This window comes from Apiospora marii (genome assembly GCF_038362585.1).
Source record: "Apiospora marii strain CBS 49790 chromosome Unknown utg000007l_segment0_segment0, whole genome shotgun sequence".
Lineage (NCBI taxonomy): Eukaryota > Fungi > Ascomycota > Sordariomycetes > Amphisphaeriales > Apiosporaceae > Apiospora > Apiospora marii.
The window spans coordinates 19,426-37,799 of record NW_027117379.1 but is presented as its reverse complement, the minus strand read 5'-3'; the positions used below and the strand labels follow the sequence as shown (position 1 = coordinate 37,799).

At 54.0% G+C, this 18,374-nt stretch overlaps 9 protein-coding genes across 9 annotated transcripts; 7 read left to right on the top strand and 2 right to left on the bottom strand.

The window, feature by feature from the left end:
- Window positions 1-445: 445 nt before the first annotated feature.
- On the top strand, window positions 446-775 carry PG985_010416 (uncharacterized protein; the record flags this gene model as incomplete). The annotated part of the gene is made up of 1 exon (XM_066830184.1): window positions 446-775. One exon carries the CDS (start codon window positions 446-448, stop codon window positions 773-775), a length of 330 nt encoding a protein of 109 aa, XP_066680866.1.
- A 761-nt stretch (window positions 776-1,536) lies between these two features.
- PG985_010415 (Nonsense-mediated mRNA decay protein 1) lies at window positions 1,537-2,199 on the top strand (the record flags this gene model as incomplete). The annotated part of the gene is made up of 1 exon (XM_066830183.1): window positions 1,537-2,199. The coding sequence occupies one exon, from the start codon at window positions 1,537-1,539 to the stop codon at window positions 2,197-2,199; it is 663 nt and encodes a 220-aa protein (XP_066680865.1).
- A 683-nt stretch (window positions 2,200-2,882) lies between these two features.
- Window positions 2,883-3,563, top strand: PG985_010414 (uncharacterized protein; the record flags this gene model as incomplete). The annotated part of the gene is made up of 1 exon (XM_066830182.1): window positions 2,883-3,563. One exon carries the CDS (start codon window positions 2,883-2,885, stop codon window positions 3,561-3,563), a length of 681 nt encoding a protein of 226 aa, XP_066680864.1.
- Window positions 3,564-3,709: 146 nt separating this feature from the next.
- Window positions 3,710-4,435, bottom strand: PG985_010413 (uncharacterized protein; the record flags this gene model as incomplete). The annotated part of the gene is made up of 1 exon (XM_066830181.1): window positions 3,710-4,435. One exon carries the CDS (start codon window positions 4,433-4,435, stop codon window positions 3,710-3,712), a length of 726 nt encoding a protein of 241 aa, XP_066680863.1.
- A 472-nt stretch (window positions 4,436-4,907) lies between these two features.
- PG985_010412 (uncharacterized protein) lies at window positions 4,908-5,213 on the bottom strand (the record flags this gene model as incomplete). Its single annotated transcript, XM_066830180.1, has 1 exon — window positions 4,908-5,213. One exon carries the CDS (start codon window positions 5,211-5,213, stop codon window positions 4,908-4,910), a length of 306 nt encoding a protein of 101 aa, XP_066680862.1.
- A 1,582-nt stretch (window positions 5,214-6,795) lies between these two features.
- On the top strand, window positions 6,796-7,946 carry PG985_010411 (uncharacterized protein; the record flags this gene model as incomplete). Its single annotated transcript, XM_066830179.1, has 3 exons — window positions 6,796-7,127; window positions 7,302-7,531; window positions 7,759-7,946. The coding sequence occupies 3 exons, from the start codon at window positions 6,796-6,798 to the stop codon at window positions 7,944-7,946; spliced, it is 750 nt and encodes a 249-aa protein (XP_066680861.1).
- A 2,742-nt stretch (window positions 7,947-10,688) lies between these two features.
- Window positions 10,689-12,176, top strand: PG985_010410 (uncharacterized protein; the record flags this gene model as incomplete). The annotated part of the gene is made up of 1 exon (XM_066830178.1): window positions 10,689-12,176. The coding sequence occupies one exon, from the start codon at window positions 10,689-10,691 to the stop codon at window positions 12,174-12,176; it is 1,488 nt and encodes a 495-aa protein (XP_066680860.1).
- Window positions 12,177-15,421: 3,245 nt separating this feature from the next.
- Window positions 15,422-16,654, top strand: PG985_010409 (uncharacterized protein; the record flags this gene model as incomplete). Its single annotated transcript, XM_066830177.1, has 1 exon — window positions 15,422-16,654. One exon carries the CDS (start codon window positions 15,422-15,424, stop codon window positions 16,652-16,654), a length of 1,233 nt encoding a protein of 410 aa, XP_066680859.1.
- A 782-nt stretch (window positions 16,655-17,436) lies between these two features.
- PG985_010408 (uncharacterized protein) lies at window positions 17,437-18,188 on the top strand (the record flags this gene model as incomplete). The annotated part of the gene is made up of 2 exons (XM_066830176.1): window positions 17,437-17,461; window positions 17,656-18,188. 2 exons carry the CDS (start codon window positions 17,437-17,439, stop codon window positions 18,186-18,188), a joined length of 558 nt encoding a protein of 185 aa, XP_066680858.1.
- Window positions 18,189-18,374: the final 186 nt, after the last annotated feature.

The following is an 18,374-nucleotide window of genomic DNA, read 5'->3' as shown; positions in this document are numbered from 1 at the left end:
TGTCACAGCTCTCACTGGCAAGCTCCTGGGCAACTTCATGAACCTCATTGGCAAGTCGAGCAAGCCTGAGCAGCCTGAGCGGCCTGAGCAATCTGGTGACAACTCTGATGACAGATCTGATGGCAAGCTTGATGGGCAGATCAAGGATGCCCACGGTTTAGCTAGTTGCAACCGCCACGAAGCCCCAAGCAAGGTCCAATTAGTACACACCCGCAACTGTTCAATTACGCTCGCGTATATATATACCTACGCACCTTTAATTAATTTACCAGCCCGCCTACCACCATGATCATTCTTCGCTGCAGGAACGACACCTAAAGCAACAAAGTAAAGTCGAAAGGGCCAATCTTACTCGATCAACCTGTTTCGCCGCAACAGTTCTCCGCCTGCCGCTACCTAGTCAACAAAGAAACACCGTCGACATCTTCTTTTCAATATCCTGAAAATGTCTGCTAGCGGTAGCACCAACGACAACAACAGCGGTGGCAATGGCGACAAAGAACAACCCTCGGATCGGCCTTTTTCCTTGGACGACATCATCGCTGCCGGCAAGAAGAAGAAGCTTGATGTGAAACCTAACATCTCTCCCACACCCTCTTCTGCTTTGGATCAGCTCATTGAGAACTTCTGGCAAGAAATCATCATGTTGGATACCGACCAGCAAGCTTGCTTCATGGATATGGAGTCTCTTCCCTTCGGCCTCTTGTCAATCTTCGGTGTTCCTGGTGCGGGCAAGACTCGTCTGTGTCTGCTCATTGTTGTGATGTGCTGCTGAGATCAGCTTGAAAGCAGGCAGAGAGCCATGTCGATTCGGGTAGACTGGACTTTGGTTTCTCAAGCCCAACAATCGTCGCCGATTCTGCTGTCACCAAGCCTGATGAGCAAGCTGGTGGTTCTCCCGGTGGTTCTTCCGATTCGGCTGCAAGTCCCGATAAGCAAGCTGTTGATTCTGCTGATCAATCCTCCGATTCAGTTGCAAAGCCCGATGAGCAAGTCGTTGATCCCCCTGTCGAAGAGCCTGCCCCATCCGCCCAGCATAAGTCATACAGTTCCTACTTCTCAGCCTTCCAGTCCATCATCCCCTCGATCATTGAGACACTCGCTCCCCTGTTGAGTCTGCTTCTCCTTCTTCCGCTGGCAAACTTGAGCCTAAGGATACCGTCGAGATGATTTGGCCCAAAGCTTTCATTTGTGGTTCTGTCAATCTTGAGGTAGATGATATCTGCAACAAGTTCAATGACATGATATCCCGCCTCGGCCTTCCGATTCAAGTCCTGCGTCTCAACAACATGATTGAGCGCGAGCATCGCAACGGCCTCAACAAGGAACACGAGCACAAGGATGTGGTTTTCGATAAGGTCCCCAGTCTATACCTTGCTGTCATGGCTGAAGTCGAGATTGCCAAGATCGCCGATTCCTTCGATGCTGACAGGATCGCTCGCCGCAAGCTTCATGGAGGCATCTTCTCCGTCTCAGAAGTTGCGTATGACATGATCACCAACGAGCCACCCTGTCGTCAAGCCCGTTCGCCGGCTCATGCAGCTCCGCAATCAAGACGTGGCCCTTTTCAAGCCCGAGACCAGACGCTACCGAGAGGTTTCGAAGGAGCTGATTGAGCACATCATCTCGAACGCCAATGTGATTGTCGGTACCCCGGTTGCGACCAGGAAGCTTTCGGATATGAACCCAGATTCGCCCGTCTTCAAGCCGCAGATTGTCTGGAGTGACGAGGTTGGCCGTGCTACTGAAGCCGGGGGTTTGGCACCTTTTGCATTCTTCACCGAATCCCTCCCCCGCATCCTTTCTGGAGGTCCGGAGCAGTGCCAGGTTGTGGCGTTTTCGCGTAATGCCGCCAACCTGTCAAAGGACAGCGAGAAGTATCTCGTCAACCCGTTTGTTCCGCAGCTTACAACATCCATCCTGAGGCGCATGAAGGAAGGTGGCGCCCGAGTTTCTCATCTCCGCATCTCTCACCGCATGCATGGTGGCATCGAGGAGTTCCCTTCCCGTCAATTCTACCGCGATAGTATAACCTCTTCGCACGTCGGCCTGATCCAGGAAGTCAGTCGTTTCCGCAGCTTCTTGCACACCTATAACCGCATATGTAAGGCTTCTATTCCCCTCATACAAGAACGTCTGCTACGTCATTCAAATGGTGTTGGAATCGTCAAGCATAAGCTCCGTGACGTCTCCCGCTAAGTGTCCGGAACTGGCCTCAAGAAGCTGGCGAAGCACCTTTTTATATATCGCACATACCCAAATCCAAGGTTGATTCCTCCTTTGCCAGCACTACAGACATAATCGTCAAGCGTGGGGCCATTAAGGACAAGGCCAACAAGTCTTACGATACCCGTTTCTGCCTCAAGGTCATCCAAAACGCCACGGACACCACCATGAACACGGAGCTTGACGCGATCTCCAGAATGACCGTTCGTGACGATGACACCTCGAACTTTGCCTGCCTCAGCCGCTACTTGACAGCCTTCCGCGGGGATGTCTTGTATTATCATCTGAGGAAGATCTACCCCATCTTCGAGGAGTTCGCCGCCTTTAGCATGCACCACACCCAGTGTCGTCAAACAACCTATCTCTCGGTGTCAGCATTTGCTCTTCCTGGGGTAAACTGGATATCTCGAGCCGGAAAGTTCTCGAATAAGCGGTTACCCCATTCCTCGTGAGACACTGGAATAATGTGGGATAAACATTAGAACAGGAAGGAATAAACACGGAAAGCTATTCGACCAAGTGACAGTCCAGTCGTACAAGAAGCCCAACTTCGGTGTGGACTGTGCTCGCTGCCACCAGGACCATGAGACGAAGTCTTGCAAGTGGATCGCCCTGGTCACCATTACACTCGTGACTGCAAGAAGGAACCCGTCCCGATGTCTGGGGAGATCCCAGCCGGCCACACTCTCGCGGGGATTGCAGATGAGAAGTGGGCCAAGCGCGAGTTCACCTTCACCAAGAAGGGCAACCGCAACAAGACACTGCAGGAGATGTATGGCGACGCCTCCGGGACCAAGCCGGCCGAGCCCGAGAAGACGAGTCAGGATCTTCGCGTTGGCAGCCTGAGCTGTTGGACTGGTGTATACGGCAATCCCAAGCGCGACCTTGGCAAAGAAGGCGCCATCCGCCCCTTCAAGGAGGCAAAGTTTGCACTTGACCGTGCTCGTTGCCATGAGGCCCACGATACCAAGGACTGCAAGTGGCAAGCCAGCTGCCCTATGTGCCCTGACCAACCCGGACAGCAAGAAGGAGCCCATCAAGATGGAAGCCGAGTTTCCTGCCGGTCATCAGTTGGCGGACATGGTATAACCGAATGGGTCAAACGCGAGTTCAGTCAGAAGGATAAGACGGACCCCAGCCAAAAGCCGAGCAGAATGCTGGTGATGCTGAGGATGAGCCAGAGACCAGCGGTGCCAAGGCTGTTACCAACGATCGTCTCTCGCAAATTCGCGAGAACAACGAGAAGCAGAAGAACGACCATCAGTCGGATCACGAGGATGAGCCTGAAGATGGTCCCGACGACCATGTCGCCGTTTCGGAGCCCGCTTGGTAATTAGCGATAGGTATCTGCCTATCTCGCGAGATCTTCATTTGAGGCGGACACGTACTTTGAGTATGGAATCATGGACAATCGGAAAGGGAAACGGAAACAGAAACGGAAACGGAAACGGAAACGGAATCACTTGATAGACGCAGCGACTAGCTAATTGAACGCAGCCTGCATGATAAACATGCCTTCTTTTCGTGTGCTTGTGATTTGACCTGTGCTTGAACTGATGAGAATATCCAGGGGACGGGAATAGAGGCATTCTTCTCGGCCTTCTCCTTCTCGGCCTGTTCCTTCTCGGCTTTCTCCTTCTCTGCTTTCTCTTTTTCTGGCCCATTTCCTGGCGGCCTTCTTCAGTTCGGCTTTCTCTATTTCAGCCTTCTTCTCGGACCTTTCCTTCTTGGCCTTCCTCTTAGCCTTTTCCTTCTTAGCCTTCTCCTTTTCGGCCTTGTCCTTCACAATATTGCCCTTGTCAGGCGTCTGCTTCTCAGGCTTCTGCTTGTCGGACTTGTTCTTCTCAGTCTTGTCCTTCTCGGTATTATCCTTCAGAGTCTTGTCCTGCTCCGCCGTCTTTTGCTTGTCAGCCTCCCGCTTTTCGGCCTGTATCTGGGCTTTCCTCTTCCTAATATCCTTAAGGACGGCTTCTTTGGCCTGCTTCTTCTTGGCGGCAGTTTGACTGGCAACAATCTGGGCAGGGAAGGAGAGCGAGTCTGGAGCTGTCGGTAGACAAAAGAAGGCCGTATGCAATAGGCAGGAAACAGAATCAGAAGAAGCAGCAGGAGAAGAAGAAGAAGACGAATGGACGAGGCAGATGGAAGCAGTAGCGGGATGAGGAGGAGCAGGCAGATAGATGGACAGGGCGACGACAAGGGCGATGTTCATTCCGGGATCACGAGCGCAGATCACAGCGAGCTTCACAAACGACACGAGTTAATGACCAGTCTGCTGTTTCAATCCACACCCAAGCAGTCGGCTTGATACCATGCACGTCGACCGAGAAGAAGGAGCAGAAGAAGGAGGAGAAGAAGGAGGAGAAGAAGGAGGAGAAGCCGGGCCAATGCATACACGCCGACCTAATGACCGACCGATTGACCTACGAGGAAGCAGAAGCGACCTACGAGGAAGCAGAAGCAAAAGCAGAATCGATCTTACATATGCTGACCGACCGAGCGACCGACCGAGCGAACGACCGAGCGATCGTTATATTGAGAATAGACAAGAAGCAAGTAACACGAAGCAGAAACGAGAGCAGAAGCGAGAGCAGAAGCAGCGGAAGCAGCGAAAGCATTGCTATACCAAGAAGATGAAACAACACGAGAAGCACAGTAAGGAGTACGATTATTCGCGAGAATATCTACGAGAGTAAACGGTAGAAGAGCAGAGCAAGAAGCACATGAGCTAGCAGAACAAGATGGAGAGCATCGAGGCAAGAAGCAGAAGAGGGGGGGAGCAGAGGGGGAAGCAGAGGAGGAAGCAGAGGAGGAAGCAGAGGAGGAAGCAGAGGAGGAAGCAGAGGAGGAAGCAGAGGAGGAAGCAGAGGAGGAAGCAGAGGAGGAAGCAGAGGAGGAAGCAGAGGAGGAAGCAGAGGAGGAAGCAGAGGAGGGCCAAGCAGAAGGAGGAAGCACGCCGTCAAGCAACAGTAATGGTGGAATAAGAGCATGATTCGAACTACGAGGGGAACAGATCACGGGCAGGGCATTCAAGTTGAGACACGATGGACGGCAGAAGAGCAGATTGAATTGATCACGAGGATCGGGGTGGCTACGAAGGCAGAGGGCATCTCCCAGAAAGCAGTCGCCGTGCTTGTTGTTGACATGTATGCATTGTATTGAGATGTATGATGCAATGGGAATTGAAGATATCACAGTTGAGATTGGATTAGTTATTCCATAATTACAAGATAGGTTGTCAGTACAGTTGCACGTGTGGCCTAAATCCAACACGGTGGTTTATTTGCTGGCCTAGTTAGGTGCTGCAGGCACTGCTAATTGGGCAGTGCTGGATCCATGGCAATTGATGCGGTGCACAGTGGCCAATTCCCTGGCAATCAGATGGAATGCAGCACATCAACATACCGACCTCAGATCAAGATCGAAGAGCGGCAGCGTGCGCGTTCGCATTCGCGCAATTACCTGTGATGGCTTTTCAAAGAGGTGAGCTCATAAAACCTGCTAGCCAGCGGACGATCTGGGCCGTTTCGTCACACGGCCGATCTTTGCTTTGCTTCCTCTGTTCCTTCTTTCTACCAGTTTGGCACTGACTATGTATTGCTTACAGGACATGGAAAAGAACGCTCGTACTCCTCTATTCCTCTGTCGATTTGCACTCGTCCAGCTACGTTTGCCCCTAGCCTGTCGCCATCCTCGAAGGCAGCCTCCAAAATCCGACCTTCCCTAACCGCCACGATACTCCTCCTCCCTCTTCATCACGATCAACACGATTCTCGTTTGCGACACGGGTCCCGGCTCTCCAGTCGTGGGCCTTTGCGGTCTATAACATACGCCCACAGCAACAAGAAGCAACAGAAGCAAGAAGCAACAGAAGCATCGACTGGAATCTGCAACTATCCTTGTTCCCCAACGTACGAAGCATCGACTGGCCTCCACAACTATCATTGCCCCCAAATGTACGAAGCATCGACTGGCGTGCCTAAACCGCGTGTCTGTTGAGACCATCGACTTCCTCGCCAAGTACGGCAGGAGGATGGTCGATTTTCATCGGGCCAATTTGGAATTTGGTATCATCAAGCATCTGGCCAAGCAGCCCAAGGAATTTGTTGGCGCCTTGATGTCGATACCCAGAAACGCCGTAGGCCACTTACCATCACCTTGTGGATTACAGGCATGACTCCTGGGTTCTTGTCAAGCATCCAGCTTGTCTCATTGCTGGCCTGCTGCTTTCACTTGCCCCCTACATACTGTCATACGAAATCATTTCTGCAAGATGCTATGATTTCAAGATGGCCCCTTCACGCGGACGAGATCGAGAACACCAGAGCAGCAGTCGGTTGCTACTCCCGTTGCAACTCGGGAAGGACATGGTGCTCGCGGCAGGCACCAGAACAACCCCCCGGCCGATGACATCACCGGCTCCGAGCGGATGAACCGCGACAACGAAGAGGAGCTGACCCTCGCCAAGTACGGCAAGAGGATGGTCTATTTTCGGGACTTGATCACATGCAGACCTGCTGTCTCCAATTGTCCCCTACATACTGTCATACGAAACCAGTTCTGCAAGATGCTATGATTTCAAGATGGCCCCTTCACGTAGACGTGATTGAGAACATCCGCAGTCTATTTCGGGACTTCGTCACGGAGCAGCAACGGGACCGGCCCATCCGAGCTCAGACGACGACTGACGATGCGTGTGGCATTTCGAGGCAGTTGGATGCCGCCAACGCCCGGAATCGTCGACAGGAGCTGGAGCTGGAACTGCAGGACATAGTGCCTCTCGGTCACGGCACGGCCGCTCCTCACCAAAAAGATGCCGGGCTTGCGGGAGGAGATCAGGCGGGAGGACAGGTTCTTGCCCAGCAACAACCGCAGCAGCAGCCGCGGGCCTTGAACAGCGGTGGGTACGGTCGGCCGATCCTCAGAACGTCAACTCGATCGAGACCGGCGGTACGCTCCGGCCTGTCGACATGAACAACCCAGGCCGCGAGCACTCACATGGTGCCGGGAAATAACGCCCATTTCCAGAACAAGCCGGAGGACAGAGAACTTTTGCCTAACACTTTCATCACCTGCAGGCTTGCAGTACCTAATGAGGAGTTCTCCCTGGAGGAAATCGAGAATCACAAGCACGAGGCCTCACGAATCGGCACTATCAAGGTCTCAGTCTACGATATGGAGGAAGGCATCTTCGTCGAATCCAACCCCAACAGCCGCGGAGGCCGCGATGAGAGTGCCGACGAGGCCCTGACGCGCCAGGACTTCTTTGCCGAGAAAGTCGTCAAGGGAGGCCACTTACCATCACCTTGTGGATTACAGGCATGGGTTCTTGTGAAGCATCCAGCTTGTCCCATTTCTTCCCCCAAAGCTATTAAAATATTCTTCTCATTACTGGCCTGTTTGTTTTCGTTTGCCTCCTACGTACAGCTATACGAAACCAGTTCTATAAGACGCTATAATTTTAAGATAGCCCTTTTATATAGACGAAATCAGTTCTGCAAGATGCCATAATTTTGAGATGGCCCCTTTACGCAGACGAGGAAGAGGAAGAGGACGAGGGCGAGGACGAGGACCAGGGGCTGGTGGCGAGCTGGGCGGCCCCCAGCTTTCTCTCCCCAATACCGGCGGCGTTTAAGAGGGGCCTAGTGATACCGGAGCCGGCTCGCTCGGAACCAACGAAGATGCTGCACGTGAGGCGATCTGGGCTTGTTGTCTTGGGGTGACCCGTTGCGGCACCCATACTATGAAGACATGTTTGTTGTTTTTTCGGTTTGTGGGGGTATTTGTTGATATAGGATCAATACGCAGGATCTTTTTGGAGGCAACTCCATGCTTCTTTCTTGCTCGTGACATGGTGTGACATGACCGTAAAAGCTCCGAGGCCCAAGTTCTCTACCACTGATTACAGAGAACACGTACCCATTCCGCCCTCATGCCGCGGACCGTGTTCACCGGTGTCACGGATGTCGACAAGCGCAGCGCCTGCCTTCATTCCCAGCACGACGGTTGGTTCCGGTAGTCCCAGCAGCGAAAGACCAAGTGCGAGAAGTGCGGTGTGAAGCGGAGCATGAACAACTTTGGCTGCCCTCACTGCGGCCTGATGGTTTGCCCCAAGTGCCGCAACGTAGGTCCTGCTCAACGCCACACCGATCTTCATTACATGTCCAACATCCAATCAGCCGGCACCAATCGATATGTAGAGAAGCCAACGTTAGTCTTGGATGCTTGCAACGAATATTGTGCTATCTGAGATGCCTGTTGATGCTATCTATGCTAGTAATGGTCTACTGAGACGGAGCTATCACCGTCCGGGTCGCCAAAGTCTCAGATGAAAGCAGTATAGGTCTATTCTAGCAATCTACGTCCATTCTTGGCAGTCTACATTCATTCTTGTCAGCCTGCGTTTATTCTTAGCAGTCTATGTACCTAATCGGGAGCTCAGAATGCTGATGGCTTTCCTCTCCTAGATCCACGGGCTGGCCCTTAGGAGGTCAAAGAAACGACCGGCATGGCGATACTACCCCTGCTTTTGTTGCTTGGCGCAGTTGGCAGACGCCTTCTTCTCTCCATTGGTTGAGCTTGGCTTATTTCAAAACTCCACGACACCCACGCCGTCAATTGCCCAATGGTCTGGTAAAGGTCGGCGGTGGCCTTGTTGTGCAGCTACCTCGGTTCGTTGTAGAGAAGGTGGTGCAAAGGGCACATTGTAGTTGTTGCTGCTCCTTGTCCTCGTAAGCGTGCCGACCTCATTTAATAAGAACTTCGTGCAAAGCATTGGCTGCCCGCGTCGTATCTCGAGATCTACCATCGCCGTAACCCGTAGCCAAGGTCTCTACCGTCTTCATGGTACCCCTTCAGCTTCCACTCGAGCGGATTCATGTCCACTCCACGGTCTACTTGCTTCGTCGGTGTTGAATCCATACTGAAAGGATCAGAGGATTCCTCTCTTTGATATTCTTGGTTTGGGAGAGATGGGGCCATCTCGACTGCATCCATGTCCGCTTTTAGGTCATCCACGGGCTCAGTCTTGACAGAAACCACTTGAATTAGGAGTTTCCTCCATGTTCAGCCCTGGAGCAAAGGATGGTGGCTAGGAGCAAACATTATGGCCAAGGATGGCCTCTGCCGAATGAAACTACGCAGCCAAAGGATCGCCCTCAATAACGTGGAGTCCTGCAAACGATGAGTCGGGTAGCTGGTGAATTGGCGGGGGACTGGCACGGTCGCCCGCTGGTTGGTTCAATCTAACAAACACTTGCCTGTTTAGGCAACTTGGCGGACTGACATCGTCAATGCTTCAGAAACTTTCGGTGTACCGCCCCGAGGTCAACACCCTTCAATAAGATGATGTGCTGGTACTTTCGATACCCGTGATGACGACTTCTAGCCGGAGAGGCACCCAAACTGAAGCAAAGCAGAGTTGACACATGAATACACAGGGGTTTGGGGTCTACACTATTTTCTTCTTAGTGCCTATTTATCAGGCGAGGGCGACGACATGCCCAAAAACAACAGTTTTCGATACGCCCCAAAGTGATGCAGCATGATAAGGTTTGTCTCAGGACCAAGCACAAACAAGCCCCAGCTCGAGAGGAGCAATATTCATCGAGCTATTCGCCTTCGAAGCCTGGCGACCCGGTATATGTCACGATGGGCGACGACATACTCAAAAATCGATTCCCCCCAAACTGACGCAGCATGATAAGCTCCGTCTCGCGAGTGAGTAAGCAAAGGTAGCCAAGAAAGTAGTTCAATAGATGGATTAGTGGATACCTCAGTGGGAAGGCAAACATGCTGAAACTACTGCCAGTAGGTAGGAAGTCAAGTAGAGTAAAAGGCAGCAAAGATTCAGAAGGAGACTCGACCGGTTTATTCTCGCGGGGGGCATGTTTGGTGGATTCCCATCCAAGGCCCAGCACAGCACCACCATGTATCTACCATCACCTATAATTAAATGTCAAGCTACCCCTCACTGCCCCTCCAATTGGTAGCTAGCTGATGGGAAGCTTAAGTGGCAGCCTGAAGCTCTGAACACCCAAGCCAGTTGATGCATACAAGCCGACGACTTGCACTATTGCGACACACCTCCCAACTTCTAGTGTGCCGCATGAAATTTGCAGGTGTGCGCATCCCATAGCCCTTCCTGTATTTTTGTGTTCAAAAAAGCATCAGGTCACTTGGGCAGATCAAGGAAGCCAACAGTTTAGCTAGTCCAATTGATACACACCCGCAACTGTTCAATTGCGCTCGCGTGTGTGTATGTGTGGCCACCCATCTTTGATTGATGTGCCAAGCTGTCTAGCATCTTGTTCATTCTTTTTCCAGGAGCGATACCGAAACCAACCAAGTAAGGTCGAAAGGTCGGCCAAGCTTACTCGATCAACCTGTTTCGCTGCAACAGTTCCCGGCTGCCGCTACCTAACCAACAAAAACACCGTCGACATCTTCTTCTCCAAACCTTCAAGATGTCTGCTAGCGCCAACACCAACGACAACAACAGCGGTGGCGATGGTGACCAAGAAAAAGACTCGAAGCTGAGCTTGACCTTGGACGCCATCATCGCTGCCGACAAGGAAAAGAAGAAGCGTCGCGGCGCGGTCAAGCGACGCTGGGATGAGGAGCCTTTGCCCGTTTTCAGCCTCGACGACTTGGGCAAAACCAACAGGCACGTCGAAGGTGCCCAGAAGGCCTTTGGCGGAGGCGAGATTGGCGCATTTCTCACGGAGGTTACGGACGCTGCCGCCCGCTATGCCGCGAGACATGCCGCCAGCCACGGTGGCCGGTTTGACAAGACTCGCATCGGTTACAACTTCTTCGACGTTCCGGAGAAGCCCCGACAGAGACCCGAGAAGCTGGCCCGGGAGTTCAAGGAAGCCCAGCAGGCGATGGCCGCAACTGGTTACCGATTCGATGAGCCGGACGCCTACGAGGGCAACGACCAGCTCATCCCCATTGTCCCGCCCCCGCCCGAGCAAACGGGTCGAGAGATGAACGACCGGGACAATGGCCGATCCTCGGGCAACGGCAACGGCAACCCGGAGTCGCTGCGGAGCAACAACAACTTTCGCGATGGAGGAAGTAGCGCTAGTTTCCGGGACCGAGGCAACCCCAACACCATGCCCGTCAACACCGACGCCCGCCGCCGACGCGAAGACGCCCGCCATGGCCGTAGCCAACTGCAGCAGCTTCATGAGTTCCAGCGTCAACAACGGCAGCGGCTGGAGGAGGAGCTCCGCGAGGAGCTGAAGCTGAGGCGCAACATGGAGGCCGAGACCGCCGTCGATATCGACGAGCTGGCCGATGCCATGGAGAGGAAGGAGGCGGAGCTGAGCGACGCGTACCAGCATGTCGGGGAGCTGAGGCGTGTGAACGACGATTTGCTGAGGCGCCTCAAGTCTCAGGCACCGCCCAAGTCGTCCGGGGCCTCGACGTCGACGCCGTCGTCTGGGACGCCGGGGCTCCCAGGACCTTCCACGGCAGGAACGTCCAAGCCAGCATCTTCGATCCCCAGGGCATCATGGGGCTCGAAACAGCCGAGCAAGCGGCGGAGGATCGACGCCGGCACGCGGCCCGTGGACAACAGCGGCCTCGAATGGAACCAGCTCATGAACAGCCTGTGTACGGTTGCGCATCACCTGCGGCCGCTCGAGATTGCGGCGCTGCAGACGAAGCAGAAGCACATTTTCCGGGCCGTCGTGGAGGCGATGGCGGACCCCGTGGCGCGGGAGAACGTGTTTCGACTCTTCGCGGAGCCGCCCAAGCGCGTCTGGTACTGCTTCACGCAGCTGGCAGCGCACGGCCCGCGCTTCACCGGCGCCGTGGTCCAGGAGCCAGCGTACGGCGGCGTCCCCACGTGTCCGGCGCACCCACACGCGTCGTGTCTGCAGATGCGGCTGGCGACGGAGACCGAGCTGCGGAGGGGCGGCGGCAAGGTCGTGTGGCGGGGCGACTGATTTAGCGGTGGCTATAGTAGGACATGTCATGGGCGATATCGCAGGGGTTACTATGAATGGGAATGATGACAACCTATCTACATACAATTTGCTTCTTATGCACCGTGACATGTAGAAGCCTGGCCCTGTCGCCATCGACGTCAATGAGCAGATGAGATTAACTCACTTGTGTCGGCGCATCTGATCAGCCAGTCTCAGGAAGCAGCAAGTTTCGCATTGCCGGGCCTGGAAAAGGAAAAGGCTTAGATGTCTTTTCGTCATAGGAGCAGCATGATGAGCAGTCCTGCTTTCTCAGGCCAAATCGGTGAGGCTTCCCCTAGGCTCTCCCAGTTGCCGCAAAAGCCATGCCTCGCATCTTCCATCCGTTCCTGCGCCACCATGAGCGTTGCTCACCTCCCATCAACCCATCCTTGCAACTGTTGTTCCTGCCCACCATGACCACCAAATCATCGCCCGTTTCACCGCTTCTAATCCAGGTCCCCGGTCTCGTTGCCCGTCGAGAGACAGTCCATATCTGTGATAGATATTATACCTCTATCATGTCCTTGCCTTGGATGCTCGTCGCTCTGGATACGTCGAGTGCTTGACGTCAAATACTGTAGGTAGAAATGGCCGTATCTTTACAATGAGTCAACGTACGGACCAGCTGTTACATGGAATACGGTCTCTGAGTCGACAGCCTGACGTCAAATACTGCATTGAGATAATTGGTTGCCAAGAGGGAGTCGGTTGAATGAGATCGGAGCATCCTGTTTTTTTCATTGGCCATGATTGAGTGCTGCGTCTCAAATGACGATAGAAGCTGATAAAATGAATCTCGGGGTTGTATATTTCAAGCGCTCTCAGAAGGTACCAGTGTTGTTCTCGTAGGTAGCGTAGCAAGCGAGATATAGCCGAGTGTCAGTTGAGGAAATCTGGTGATGCTGCGATAGGTCATATATCAGCAGCCACAAAACGCAGAGAAAATCTGAAGAAACCACCTGCAAGCCTCAAAAGTCTTATACGTCCAACGTATGTTCAATAAGGCCGGTTTGACAATTTTTCATTTTCCAAGTTTTTGCACCCCCAGTTTGCGAAATACGAAAAACTTGACATAGGTGCGTTTGCACAGAATTGGATGCACCCACAGGTAGCACGCCTGAAGGCCATGCGGAAGCATCTAATACCGCGCTCACAGCCCAAGAAGCAACGAAGATGTAGCCGAGTGTCTGTTCAAAACGAAAGGTGACTCTGATGTACATACTCCAGTCGATGGCAGATTCTCGTGGTAGAGAAGCAAGAAGGTCATTCCGGGAACACGAACTGCGGTGCCACGTAGGGATCGACCGGCAGCACGATGGTCATGATTGGCGATATGTAGACAGCAAAAAGTTGTATGATAGATGACTGTGGATGCCTAAGACCAGGGCGACAAGTATGCCATCAGAAACTACCGGCAGAGGAAACACTTCGCCTGACACTGTATTGCTCGCCATCAGATGAGTTTCGGGACACTTGGGAAGAGTGTAGGTGTTGTTCGTTTGGCCACAGCGGCGCCAGTGTGGATGCACAGGTCCCGAGCCATGTCGAGAACATGAAGATGAGGGCAGCTTGAATGGTGGCGAGGTAGGCAAAACAATAGTTCCTCTGGAGATGGTGCTCGAGCAGCCTACCGGGATCAATGGCGCTCTTTTCGACAGAGCCGGTGCTCTTGGGTTTGCAGTTTACTTCATAGATGCCCCGGTGGGTATCGCGATTGACGACGTGGGAGTGAGACGAAGCCCGCTTCGCCCAAGGTGATTCGGTCATGGACGAGGCGGGCAGTACCTTGTATAACAGGTGGAAGTCTCAGTGGAACCGACGTGTCGAATCATGCTCGACCAGGGGGCCAGGTGTCTTGTCAGCAGAGGCTTTGGTGGGATGACAGGTAGACGTCACAATGGAGAGGGCTCCAGGAGGAAATTGGCCTTCTTATCAGCAGAAGCCTTGTTATCATGCTCGGGCCGGGGGCTGGCATTCTTATCAGCAGAGGCCTTATCACTGGCGTTCGGGGAAAAGCGAACAAGGTGATGATTGATAACAATGAGTGCCGTGACACACGAGGAACGTCATAGCCAACACCTGTGACGATACGGTCGATCCCCTTGACCCCAAGGCTAATACATTAACCGAACTCGCCCTCTGCAACACCATCTCGTAAGAAGCGGACATGGTGACCCTTATAACTGACACCTTGACTCGAGCTACCGAACAAGTGTCTCCAAAGAGGGGTTTGGACTCCCTTGCCGTGACTTGGTAAAGCTACATCATGTAGGAAGTAGACATGCTTGGGGTTTGTGGCTGTCTCCTGTTCATGCCATGAAGAGGTTCTTCGGTTTGGTCTTCCGAGAAACCGTTTGATGTAGGCAGATGGACATCTCGCGAGGGGCTGTCGTTTGCCTTGCTCTTGGTCTCGATTGCGGCAAGGGTGGCATGGTTCAGAAGGGCCAAGATGGGAGCTTGTTGCCAATTTATAAGCGGTAGCAGCATGACATAGGAGATCCAGGCCGTCGTTTGCGGTATCTCAATGTCACGGGCTTGGAGGGAGCATGAGCTCCCGCCTGCCGGCTTCCATGTTCTTGGCCCCGACGATGGCGATGTTGCGGGTATGGACCAGAGCACCAGGCTCCTTTTCCTTGTTCTTCATGTCCATTATGTCAAGGGTGTCACGATTGGGAAGCGCCAAAGCGGGGAACCGATCATCAATTTATGGGCTGGGTCTGCATTGAATGCCGCAGTTGATTGCATACATACAACATTGAATGGAATTGAATGCTGGCAGTAAGTGCCAGTCATTATGGATGCCAGCAGCGATTGCCAGCGGATGCCACTGGGTGCCACTAATCAGTGATTGCGGCTGAATGAATGCCAGCAAATGCCAGTGGGTGCCAGTCAATGCCAGTCAGTACATGTAGCCAGTACGTACATAGCCAGTACGTACATTGGAATGTTGCCCTGCGGGTGATAGCAGTGCTCCAAAATTAGAGGTCTTGTCCTGCCAGTCCCCCACCGAATCAATTGGATGCCAAACCAAACTCCTCGACGTCGCTGATTCACACCATTCTGCCCTCGAACGCAAACCCCCACACCCGAGACTCTGTTGTTTTCCACAAGTCGAGTCAATCGATCCTTCGATCCCGATCAAATAACAGCACTTTACCATCAGAAGCGCCATCAGAAAGCCATTCCCAATCATGTCATCTCATTCCATCCCATCACCACCAAAAATGTCGGCAACAGAGAAGATCGACCTGTGGAGCGATGTAGCCGAGAGCAGGGCGATCGCCGAAGCCCTGCAGCACCTTCCCGACATCCGCGACAAGGATATCCCGAGGCAGGACCACTTGTTGCTGCGCTCCCACCCAGCAAAGTACAGTGCCGGCGTGGTGAGGGAACAGGCGTCCGAAAACGAGAGCAACGAGCCAGTGGACGAGGACATGCGCGCCATCGACCTGAGCATCGTGCTGGGCCGCTACCTCCTGGCCTACGTCCACCCCAACTTCCGCCAGTACCCGGACCCCGACTCCCCCGACCCCGAGCTGCGGCAGGTGGCCGACCACGAGAAGAACTGCCTCCTGGTGCAGCTCATGTTCACGAACTACCTGGAGGCCTCGGGCGAGATGGCCCGGCAGGCGCAGTCCCTCCTCCGCTGGTGCGCCGCCAGGCAGATGGCCAAGTCGCTGCAGGTCGACCGCGTCGCCGACCTCGGGTTCCGGACCGTCATGGAGAGCCCCCTCATGCAGAAGGCCTTCTGGGGGCGGCCCCCCTTCCTCTTCACCGGCCCCTTTCACTACTACAGCCAGTCGGGCGACCCCTCCTTCAAAAGAGTCGAGGCGAGCGGCCAGTACCGCGACGAGCTCAGTCTCGACAGTCTGACCAAATGGGACGGCAAGTCGGAACTGGCGACCATTCTCCAGCCCAAAGTCGGGTATTTGCGTCAGGGCCGGCATGAATTCATCACCTTTACCAACCACATGGCGGTCGTGCGGGTGTGGTACACGCCCGGCCCTGGGGACCCCCGCAAGACGTTTGCGCAGCTCAAGACGCTCGAGCTCCCCACCTACCGCAGCGAGAACCGGCCCAACGGCAAGGTGGGCTTCTTGATTGGCACGGAGAAGCTGGTCCTGGCCGCCGTCGTGCACTTCGGCCGCAAGGACGGAAAGGGCGACGTGCTACGGATGTACGGCCGCGACGGAGAGCAGATCCGCGTCGACGAGGACCTGGCCTACCTGGAGGACGACGAATGGCGGATCGGTGACCCCGACGAGGGCGAGTACATGCTGTACTACGTCCCAGCCCCCATCTACCCCTTCGCGCCCACCGTCGAGCTCGTCCCGCGGACCCATCCGGCCTTCGACGTGTATCGCCTCTGCGCAGACGCAGATGTGCCGCTACAGGACGGTGACGGGGACGAAGACTACGATGCCGACTTAGAAGAGGAGGAAGACGTCGACGAATAGGACACCGAAGACGACGACAACGATCCCGACACTACGAAGGATCGCTCGAGGAGGTCCATGAGCTACAGGGACTGAGTGGTGGAATTGGGGTGGATGATGCACAATTTGGGCAAAGAATTTGGCTCACGATGGGCACCATTTGCCAAACGTTGGCTCACAGACAGTTGGCTGCCCACCATGGGCTTGAGGAATGCCTGGTGAGGTGAACGCAAGGGTGTCTCATACAGTACTGTAGAGGTCGTGAATGGAATACCAGTGGGACCGATTGTCATATCCTTCTCGTGATGACACCTAGTGTGCCATTGAAACCATGTAGCATGTGCAGTAGGCAATAATGCCCATGTCAAAATGAAGATTATATCGCTTGCATTGCTACTGGAGAGGGAGAGACGTCCTTGCTCCATATGGTACAAAGGGTGACCAGGGCGAGCTGGCGGTAGCTCGACAGATAGCAATTGGTGTCTATCAGCAATTGGTGTCTATCGCCATCTGACTTCAATGAGCGGATACGAGCTGGTGACCTCGAGGCTTGGAAGACGAATAGCAAGCATGGACTTGGAAGGGAGAATGAGATATTTCGCCATAGGGGCAGGTTCTGCTTTGCCAAGACAACGTGGGTTCTCCGAATTACAGGCAGGCCTTCATCCTCTCATCCCTCGATCAATTCATATTCTTGCAATTGTCGTTGTTTGCCCATGAACTCGAGCATCACCCGCCATCCTCCCACAAGCGGACCCCTGGATATCTTCCAATGCTAATGAATCCACACCCTCCTACGGAACATGCATCTAGCTCTCCGCCGGACCGGTTCGTGGAATACTAACATTTCAATCTTGCCTGGTAATAAGAAGCAGTTCTACGGAAAGCTGTATTTTTATGATAGATTACTTTATAATTAAATGAATATATTTCATATAGCAGTGCCCGGTGGTGGTGTCGAGCAGGAAACAAGTATCTACGAAAAGTGTCAGTACCATGGGTGGTGAAGCTTTTTGGTAAAGACTTACCTGACAGTCGAGACAACGCCTCAACGGAAGGGACCGAGACCATCCGCAACAAGGCGGCTCCAGCCCCGGCCCCAGACAGCGGCGGCGGCGGCGGCGGCGATGACGATGGTTGGGCAGTTATCGATGCTGCCAGGGAGACCGAAGAGGACAAGCAGTGGCATCGCGAGATGCGAAACGCCTCCGTGTCTGTGTCGTCCCACCGTCCCACGGCGGCAGACGAGTCGATCCGGCCGATCGCGGCGGCGCTCGAGATGTACGTGCAGTGCCTGCAGCACTACAAGGGCACCGAGCATTTCCACGTCTTCCACCAGGCCGCAGAGCGCGCCAAGTGGTTCTACATGGAGTCGGTGGTGGCCAGAGGAGGCGACGACCCCTTTTGCGCCATCCCGGACAATGGTGAAGGCGAGTGCCGACATCATGGTGGGCAGAGGTGCCACCAGATCATGTGGGGTGTGGCCGGCTTTCATGCGCTCACTTGCCGGGTGCGAGGCGCGGCCATTGATGCTGTCGTAGACCAAAGTAGGTAGCCCGTGTCTTTAGCTCATAGAACTAGTGTGTTTCCATATTTCTTGATCCTGCAACGTTGAACATTGTGCCCATGTAGGCCGTCCACAATGAGCAAGTAGCTAAATCGAGGCAGGGGTTTCCGATATAGAAGCAGAAGAGTCAGCTGCAGAATCGGAGCTGGGCCCGGAGCCGAGATGGACGCGGCA